At 32.7% G+C, this 10,607-nt stretch overlaps 1 protein-coding gene across 1 annotated transcript; it reads left to right on the top strand.

Annotated features, from left to right (window-relative positions):
* The first annotated feature begins 1,056 nt into the window (after positions 1–1,056).
* On the top strand, positions 1,057–6,795 carry LOC126748920 (uncharacterized). Its single transcript, XM_050458462.1, has 3 exons — positions 1,057–1,376; positions 2,213–2,481; positions 4,431–6,795. The coding sequence occupies exons 1-3, from the start codon at positions 1,229–1,231 to the stop codon at positions 4,578–4,580; spliced, it is 567 nt and encodes a 188-aa protein (XP_050314419.1). The 5' UTR covers positions 1,057–1,228; the 3' UTR covers positions 4,581–6,795.
* Positions 6,796–10,607: the final 3,812 nt, after the last annotated feature.

The following is a 10,607-nucleotide window of genomic DNA, read 5'->3' as shown; positions in this document are numbered from 1 at the left end:
ACAAAAAGTTAAAAACCTTGTGCCAATCAGAAGTGATTGACGCAGCGAGCTCCTAATGACGTGAAGCAAAATTCAAATGACTGTAGTTACTTGACCGTTGATTTAATTTAAAAAAATTAAAAAGATTCTTATTGATGCTTTAAGTTTAATTATAATACTTATATTAACTCACAGACAACTCTCAGATCAAATCAACTCAGATCACTCAACTCTCAAATTTATAAGCGATTTTTCTTTTGTATAAACTTGTTTTTATTATATTTTAGCACTTAGCACTTAAGATATCTTAGTTAATATTGAGTTTAGAATATAGCTAAAAATTTATTGATTATATTTTATCCAATAAAATCGTGTCCTATGCAGATCATTCAAAAACCCCCAGCTAATTTCATTAACGTGAACCAAAATTCGAATGATCATAACTATTGGACCAATTGAAAAAAATCAAAAAATACTTAATTATCAATTAAAAAATCCTTGATTCTAACTTTAGCAAATTACAAATTTAACCAGTAACTTTCAGCCTGAATCCACAAGAGTCTGCTGATCAAAATCAAATGATTCACCAAAATCAATATAAAGATAAAAAAAATCTTGATGATGATCAGTTATTTCTTAACATTGTTGATCACGATATAAGTCAGTGTGTGTTATGAAAAAAACACCTTAAACAAAGGTTCAACCAAGGCTAAACCAGATCACTCAAGATCAAGAACACCTAAACTAGGACATCTCAGTTAACTTAGGCACCTAAACCTATAGAGGAAAATATTGATGACACACATGGGCAAGTAGAAGTTAAGCTACACATACCCTACCATTAATCTTAGCCGTAAACTAACAACAAAGGTTTAGTATTTCTAAATATATTTGGCCAATATTTCGCTTGGTTTTTGGTGGACACGCCTATCCAAGCCCCTTATTGGACGCAGCCCAAAAATCCAACATCACCCTTAACACACTCATACATAAAACGAATAATCGTCTGCGCGATAGGTGCGGGGTGAAGTTAGGTATACATGAGAGTCAGATACAGCGCTGGAACAGTAGTTTGGCTTTAGTAACGTGTTAAGCGAGCGACTGTGTTTACTGTTCAATTCAAACATCGTTCAGACTTCATACGGATCGCACGTATTCTCCCTCGTCTATATTAACCCGCGTGTCTCCGCGAGTTTAACGCTTATTATTGTGTTTGTGTGTTTGTGATTTTAATTTTTTTTTTTTAAACATGGCAGTGCCCTTTAATATGCCAGAAGACCAGAACGAGGTTGAAGTTCTACTGTTGCAACTTCAAACTTTGATCAACAAGTTACAAGTGGCCGTACGTAGAAATCAACAGCAAAGTTCTAACAGCGTCGCGAATAATAATTCGAGAGGTGAGTGTTGTTTTTTTTTTTTTTAATTTTATTGGCACAAGAGTCAAGGTTGCGAATAAGTGCATTGACACTGCACAATTTGGGCGCCCAACTGTGGGGCAACAAATCTTCTCAATGTTCAAGGCCAGTAATGCAACTTTTATTTTTGCGTATGTTTGTTGTTTTTTTTATGGGATATTATCGCGTGGATGGGAATTTATGGTCATTGATCTTTTCATGTGGGTGTTTGATGAACATTTTTTAATTTAAGTTTTACATATTTGCCAAACACTTTTTTTAATATTATTAAAATTATTTAGGTATATTTTTGAGTAAGCGTTATTTTGGCGCCCAACAGTGTGGGATTTACTTTTTTTAATTAAGCTATTTTCAATTGAATCATTTAAAGTAAAACTTGCATAAAATTAGGTACTTTTGCAAATATTTTTTTGGTGTTATGAATCTAAGATGTCAAAACTGTGGTGCAAAGTAATAGAAAATTATGGTTTCTATAGTAAATAATTTTTTTTTTATAAAATTTACCTGGTACTATAAAACAGACATAAATTTTACAAATGTAGTTAGGGGTCAAAAATCATTGAAGAACCAAACCACCTGACAATTATTCGCATTATATACAAACAAAAAAATACATCAAAACATTTTAGCGGTGTTGATTTTTAATTCGCGGAATTTTAACGCGTAATAGCATTGTGGTGTACTGTTTATAAATAATTCGGGTTTGTCATTATCGCGTTCAAAGATAACAAATAAAATCCGCAGCCCAGTTACTTCTAGGAAGTTGCTTGAACTTTTTATAAAAGCAAACTAGTGAGCGAAACTCTTATTTATTCCAGTTCGATCCACCTCAAGAGCGAGATCTCGGGACTCTCCCTCAACCTCGAGTAATGATGTCCCAGTTAACTCACCGATGTTCCCTGATCTCTTAACTCACTTGTCTATGATGGCTGGATCGTCAACTGATTCCACGTCATCTCCATTGACTGCCATCTCAGTTCGACCTCCAAGACAAAGAACTTCTTCGACATCATCTAATAATGACGAAACTAAGATCTCGATAACTGCTATTGTGAAACATGATTTTTATGCCCATGACTGTAATAAGGTAAGAATGTATTTTTTTTTTATTTTTTTTTTTTTTGTTGGGTATTATTTTTTATCCTGGCACCCAATATCTCGTATTTTACTTTAAGTGTTAATTATATAATACTATTAATTCAACTTTTTTTTCTGTGGTCCCAAAAAATTATACATTTTAGTAAACATTATAATATATCCATTAAACGCAGTTTTAAAAATTCAGATAGTGAGTAAAGGAACTTTGGCGCCCAACAAGTTCCAATAAAATTGAACTTACAATCTTAATTATCTGGTAGTTTTTTTTTACCTATATGTTGGGCACCAAAATACCTATGATGAATTTGAATCGATTGACAAAATTATATTATGCCTAATGTTACAACTAAAACTAGTACCTTAACCAACCCATTACTCCTTGACCAAAACCCTTGAACACGTTAACAAAATCCATCCATCTCAAGTTACCAATGACTCATTCATTAAATAACCATTTGGGGTACTGCATACAAACTTGTTATCGAGCAGCAGTACCCGACAGGTCGAGACAAGTCGTTATATCACATTTCGGGGTCGAGTTCTGTTCTGGGTCTAGCCGGAGCCCATTTAAATTTAATTTTTAACTAACAGGGAAACAAAGAAACAATGTAAACAATGAAATGAATATAATCGCCATTTAATTACCTGCAAAACGGTAGCCAAGGTCAAAAATGCATATAGCAGGCAATTGTCCTTTAACATAACAAATTAAGACGCAGTTGAATATACAAGAAGTGTATGTTATTAGTTTCGCAATCTTCCTTCGCTTATAAAATTGTTTTTATAGTTACCATTAGCGCGGATATTATGCATTTAGGGTGTGTTTAAAAAAAATCAGCGTGAACAATAACAATTTGTTACAGCATCGCCATCTCTTTGTCTCGCTTGCGAATTTGGTTTGATAACGATATTTTATGAAATTCTGCCATGAGATGTTGCACCAACAAGTAGAATTAAATATATCGTATTCACGCCAAGTTCTTTGTTCTCGCCACTTTTGCAAGGTGATGCGCTTTATGTACATACGAGGGATCAACTTTTCAAGCACTAAAGGAAATATATTTTTTTATTAAAGTATTGTGCATAGTGCTTTCTTATATTTATTCGTGCATTAGCCTAATTATTCAATAATTATTACTCACTAATAGAAAAAGTTCATCCTTTAATCTGTATATAATAGTATAGAAACAAAAGGCATTAAGCTGTATGTAATTAATTTCTAATTAAATTATAAAGCTTTATAATCGTGGAATATGAAATTAATTCGTTTTAAATAATAAGTTCTTTTTTATGATTAAAGTTTTCAAAGCAGTAATGATTTTTATTTTATGCGTATATTAAATATTTGTTTGTTTGATGAAAATATTTTAAAAAGTTTTTCATATTTGGCGCCCAATTTGTATAAAAGTAAAAACACGTTTTTTAATATTATTAAATTTAATTATATTTTGGCGCCCAACAGAGTGGGTCATAAATGTTCGTATTAAACTATTTTCAATTAAATTTTTGGCTCATTTAGAGTAAGTTGGGTAGAAGTAAATGCTTTTGCATTTTCTAAATGTTAAAAATGTTAGATCTCAAGACTGTAGTGCAAGGTAATAGCAATATTACAGTTTAAATTTAGATATTTTTCTACGAGAGACCAAACAAAATTAATCTGGTAATATAATTTTAAATATAAAACAGATATACGTTATATTTAAAATTTATTTTTGGTCTTAGAATCATCAGAAACTTCAGACATTTAAAGTTGTTACGTACTCAATTGCCTGGAAGAAATAAAAATATATTTATACAACATTTTTTGGTCTATAGCAATCTAAATTGTGATTTATTTTGCATATAGTGGTGCTCAATGAAAACTTCTTGGGCTCCACGCTTAATTTAAAGAAAAATGTGGTACATACTTAATTTTTAATGTAAGTTTTACTTTTCCAGATTGAAAGTTTGGATTCTTCGGCTGAACCAACAACCCTGTCGACCAGTGAGGGTATTTTCTCAAAATTAACCCCGGCCTCAGTGTCCTCTTGCTCCCTTATGACGGCCATGATATGCTTCGTGGGATGGCATATATTTCGAGCACGGTAAACCCTACTGACCATCGTAAAACTTCGAAGCTTCGATAAAATTTCGCCCAAAGCTTAAGTGATGAAAAAAATTAATGATATAGTTAAGGATTTTTTTTTGCTTTATGTTTGTTTTCCATTATTATACTTTCGGTATGTTTTCTTCTATATAGATTCCTGGATATACTGAGTGTTAGGTTAATGTTAGGGGTTTATTTTAAATAAATATTTTTGCGAGCAAATAAGGAAATCTTGTGATTAGGTGTGACGTAGCGCACCGGTTGTTACGTAATATGTAAAAAAAATTATATTAAAATACTTTTTAGGCTGATTTTATATAATTATAATTATTATTACCCAAGTGTACGCAGGTCATTTGTAGTGGTTTCCCAAAGAGAAAGAAAAGTAAATCAAAGGTTTTTGATCTCATTCAGCCAAGTAGATTTTTTTGGTCTACACTCAGGAAGTTTTATATATACTTTTATTTAGTTGACAAAAATTTCCGTTTTGTTGTTGTAATTATATGTAACTATATGTAAATAGGTTTTTATTAAAACAATTTTTCCTTTATAAATTTTTAAGAGCAAGCAGAGCCAAAGACAAACAGTTTAAGAGAAAAATTACTAATCACTTGCTGCTTACTGCTATGAGTCTCACTAACGATTTTTTTTTTGTGTATAAAAAAGGGGCACCAAAGCCCCTATGAAAAGGTTTTCAAATGATCTCCGTAGTTAGATTGTAGGTGCGGCCAGGAAAAAATCTGTTACAGCTAGCACCTATACAGGATAATTTAAAATCTTTTTTTTTCATACTCGTGTTTGTATATTTTGGATAGTATGTATAAATTTTCTTTTTGAGGACGGGATTTCATATATATTTTTTTTAAATACAAGGAGTTTCATCCATTTACGTCTGTATTGTTTTATGGAGATTTTTAAAAATTTACAGGGGTGAAACACTTTGTATTAATACATAAAGTCTGTTCGCAAATTGTTTACGTAATGGCGCTTAATATTTTAAATTGTCCTGTTCCTTATTGTACATAATAAAGGTAATGTCTTGAAAAGCAAGATTTATCCTGAACCATGCATGTTGAAAAAAAAGCTTCTTTTGTTTTAAATTAAGTGGTACTTTGTAACATATATACATAAATGCCGATATTTTTTGAAATAAAGCAATTACATATATATTTTTAAGTTTAGTTCATAAGTTAATCAAGTGGCTTCTATAAGGGGGCCGCCACTAGAATTAGCTCTTCAAAGCACCTCTGTGATTAAGCCTGTATATGGCGTATATATACGTGTAAAAGATAATCCTGAATGAATTTAGGACTTTTACATTTACTCCTGTTTTCATTGATCTCCATGCATTTTTTTTTAGTAAGTTTGTGCCCTAGTCAGTACAGTCGTTTTCATAGCCATGGCTAGGTTGTCTTTATTTCTGTATGTCTTAGTTTAAACTAGTAGTGTGTTATTTGTTTATTGATTTTATTATTACTATTATCATTATTATTATATATATGTATATGTATTTTTGCCAATTGCCATATGACTTGATTGCTACTAAAATAGTATATAAATGTAGATAATACAGTAAACGCGAGACAAGGTTTTGTTTTCCGGTTTCAGCCCATTAGCATTGAAAAATATATTTCCTACTATAGTAGTTCTTGTGCTTTATTTTTATTTAAATGATGTAACTGCCGCCTTTTTTCAACATAACCTTAAATGCTGATGGGCCACACTATAATACACTCGTTCGTCCTGCTATACCAAACAAAATCAGACTTAAAAAGATCTGATTTTGGAAATAATTTCAATTTTACCTGAATCGGACCAACCCACTTTAAAATAAAACAAAAAACGAACATTTGGGCCTGTGATAATGAAAGCTCAAATGGAACGGATGCTTTTGATAAATTGTAATCAGTTTTAAAAGCTTGGTTATTTTTAATAATATTAATAATAAATGTCAATGTTTTATATATATTTATATATATATATATTCGATACATATATCTATATTATACTATATTTTTGTGATGTACGAAAAGGATACTGTATGTTTTTTTGTTTGTTTTAGTTTTAAGTTTTTACTGCTCTTGTGGTGTCATTATTTGTGCTGGCTATGGCCTTGGGGCCATAGAGACACATCTCTACCTATGTCTTTCACAGTATAACTTTTTTACTTTTATAAACCTAGTTGATTTGAAATATATGTAAACATGCCGAAAGATACTCGAGTTGTTTTATTTTTTATTTGAGCCACGTAGTTGGGCAAAAGTCACATATTCAGATTTTAATTAAAAAAATATTTATTATAGACACCCTTAGATTTTTGCCTTATCTTTAGTAATCAAGCCCCATTTAAAAAATTAGTATTCATTTTACATACCATAAGCAAAATTGATAAAATCTACAATATCCAACCATGTCCACTAAATACTAATTGAGTCAGTGATGCTTGGATCCGAAAAGGGTGAAAAAGACATAAAATATGGAAAAAAATTTAACTTTTCTTCGTCTCCACCGCATTCTATTTTTTTAAATAGTCATAAATTAAACTCTCTAGGTCACAGTCACACAATATATTGAATACAAAGTCAGAAGATGACACGTGTTTCGCCTGTACTAGGCATCATCAGATCTTCTAGTGTAATCACTAATAGAAAGCAAAACAGATACAAAAAATGGATTATTTCTTCGAGTTTTATTTCTTTATCATTTAAAAATTGAATTTTCTTACGTGATTTTGTTTATGTTTATCATTACAATCTTTCATCACACTTGGATCACGATTGAAAAAAATATGAAATTTTGGACTTTTCTTGAGTCACCTTAAAATTGCATATTACGTAGAATCAAAAAAATCATTAAAGATAAGTTGTACATTCATTTCCTTATCGTACATCACAATGCAAAGCTTCATAATAAGAATAAGTAATGTTTCCTGGCGCATTCACCATTATACAGGGTGTCCGGAAGCTAGATGCAATCCTTTAAGGGGGTGATAGCTGACTTACTTTCAAACATTTTAAGCTAAATATGTGTAGGTCGAAATTTGTTTATAAATTTTTTATGGTAATTTTTACATTTTTCTCAAGAAATACCAAAATTTCACACTTAAACGGTAATAGAGCGCAAGTTACAATTAGTATCGGCGTTTCAAAGTTTATTTTGATTTGTCTAATGTGTATTAATAAAAATACGACCAATTCCATGCTTCTGTGTAAACTTATTATGGCCTCTTTTGTGTGGCAGGTCATGTAAACAAAACTTACTGGATTGGTTTTCTATTATGGGACAGTTCAGGTAAATAAAAAGTAATAAAAACAAAATTAAGCAGAGGTACCAATAGTAGATACTGTAAAACCTAGTAGGTACTTTAAGGTGGGGGGTTACAAGTTAGGTACTCGCTTAATAAATAAAAACGTGTGATTTTATCCTCTTGTTGTTTAGTTAGAGACTATCAGCTTCGTACTGATTGCATCCACTGTTTATTAAATCGAGTTTCTGCCCGTTTTATTAAACATCAGTATTGTAAAATGGAATTTACCAACCAAGAGTACGCTGAAATTGTTTTCACATATGGACGCTCTAACGGCAATGGAGCTTTGGCACGACGCTTGTACCAGGAACGTTATCCAGATCGGAGGTTACCAAACTTCAGGGTGTTTCAAAACACCTTGCGCCTTCTTACTGAAGTTGGCATTGGCAATAATCCAGCACGTGAAGTCAACCCTGGCCATAATAATGTAGAGATTGAGGAGCAAATACTGGAAGCTTTTACCGCAGACCCTACTGCAAGCGTCAGAAAAGTAGCTGAAGACCTTGGCCTTTCTAGATGGAAGGTGTGGACGACCATGAAGAAAGATAAACAGTATCTCTTTCATGGTACGGGGGTGCAGGGCTTACAAGAAGAAGACCCTGCAAGACGAATTCAGTTCTGCCACTTTTTATTGAACATGGACATCGAGGACTTGTTATTCTTAAGAAGTATCTTGTGGACAGACGAGTCCAATTTTTCCAGGGAGGGTATTACCAACTTCCACAACCTCCACGAATGGGCTGCCAAAGATGCAAATCCGCACTGGAAAAAACAAAAATCACTTCGGTCAATATGTGGACCGGAGTAATAGACAGGACTATTATTGAGCCACATTTTCTACCAAAGAATTTAAATGGTGCCAACTATTTAGATTTTTTATATATGATATCCCCATTCTTCTAGACGAAGCTGGATTATTGGAACGAGAAAGACCAATGGTTGTTGTCCAGCGCATTGGTCCTTGACTGTCAGGAAATACTTAGACGACTGTTTTTCGGACGGTTGGATCGGTAGAGGCGAAACCTTTCCTTGGCCTCCTCGATCGCCTGATCTAATTCCGTTGGATTTTTTCATATGGGGCCAGGCAAAAGAGCTTGTATACACCACCGAAATAAGAACAAGAGAAAAGTTGATTCGCAAAATAAATGAAGCATTTGACAGGATGAAAGAAGATATGACCATAAGAGTAACCACCACCGAAGTAACAAAAAAGGCTCGTGCCTGTATTAGAAATAATGGATTGCATTTTGAACATGAACAATAAATAGTTTAAACAAAATTGTGTTTTATTTAACATTAAAACCTAAAATAACCCCACAATCGGGGCTCTAATGCTTAGTAGGCTTATGAGAGGTCTCAGTCTAATAATTTTTGTTTACATGACCTGCCGCACAAAAGAGGCCATAATTGCGAACATAAGTGATATCTAAAAATAAAGGGCGTTTCAATGTCTTTATTTTTTCTATAAGTTTACACCGAAGCTTGGAATTGATCGTATTTTTATTAATACACATTAGACAAAACAAAATAAACTTTGAAACTCCGATACTAATTGTAACTTGCGCTCTATTACCGTTTAAGTGTGAAAAATGCAAAAATTGCCATAAAAAATTTATAAACAAATTTCGACCTACACATATGTTTGAAATTAAGTCAGCTATCACCCCCTTAAAGGATTGCATCTAGCTTCTGGACACCCCTGTGTGAGTAATTCCTTCGCGTCTTTAATCGGATAAGTTGTGCATTTTTTAAAAAAACCGTTTTGAAGTTTTATTAAAGTTTTTATGTAAATACGCGATTTTATGCATAAAGGGGTTTCCCCGCATTAATTTCAGCCTCCCGACTATTAAATACTTACCCAGGGGTTTTTTACTTCATTTTTCATGAACACTTATTAAGCAACAAAGGATGCGCTGCGGTACTTGATAGAAGAGGAAAAAATCCCCCTTTAGGTTTTAAAATATGAAACGCGCATATTCCTTTATGGAGGCTCAAGAGCGAAGGGTGTAATGTAGGTCAGTAATACCGTGATTACTTGCGGTATTTCCCCACGTACTTTCATATGTAGGACGGGCCATTCAGTTTTATTAATTAGTGAAAAAAATAATGGGCATTGTAATTAGAAATTGAATGCGACCCTCCCTGATTTGTCGTGCGGAAGGCTTTTGTGCAAAGTACAGTTTTTGCAATACGTTGTACGACACCAGGAGGTGAATGCACTAAACTTTAAAACCACCACGAATTCCTGTCAGGGAAATGCCCTTATAAAAAAAACTCTCTTCGAACTAAGAAAACAAAAGAATATTTATACAAGAGATTATGTTAAAGAAGCTTTCTATAGTTGGACATCGCCTATCCTTTCCCACTTGTCAAATAGACCCAACATACTAACAAAGGTGGGATGAATAGGGTTAATGATATGATATTAAACCAATTTATTGTAGCAAAGGTATGCGATTAAGTTTAAAAGTACCCACCACCCTCTTTAGAGGCTTAATCCCTACAAAAAATGCTCTATTGAATTATTTAAAAGCGCCTGAAAAGATAAGCATCTCGACGCGTTTATTTTTGATTGATCATACACATATTAAAAGTTCATTCTGAGGAGATTAGAATTTTTTTTGAGTGTTGTATATTGAATTTCACCAGTGATTGTGATTAATATGGATATTTATTCTATTGAGCGGCGACAGGTAACTCAAGTCTTAAAAATGTCTATTGT

This window comes from Anthonomus grandis, chromosome 22 (genome assembly GCF_022605725.1).
Source record: "Anthonomus grandis grandis chromosome 22, icAntGran1.3, whole genome shotgun sequence".
Taxonomy (NCBI): Eukaryota; Metazoa; Arthropoda; class Insecta; order Coleoptera; family Curculionidae; genus Anthonomus; species Anthonomus grandis.
Note: the sequence above shows the minus strand (reverse complement) of the source record. Positions and strands in the feature narration are given on the sequence as shown.

What these genes read in the sequence shown, in the direction of transcription:
- LOC126748920 (XM_050458462.1), top strand. Translation starts at nt 1,229, where the DNA reads ATGGCAGTGCCCTTTAATATGCCAGAAGACCAGAACGAGGTTGAAGTT. An exon ending in CGCGAATAATAATTCGAGAG is followed by an intron (nt 1,377 to 2,212) that starts GTGAGTGTTGTT and finishes TATTTATTCCAG; the next exon opens with TTCGATCCACCTCAAGAGCG. An exon ending in ATGCCCATGACTGTAATAAG is followed by an intron (nt 2,482 to 4,430) that starts GTAAGAATGTAT and finishes TTACTTTTCCAG; the next exon opens with ATTGAAAGTTTGGATTCTTC.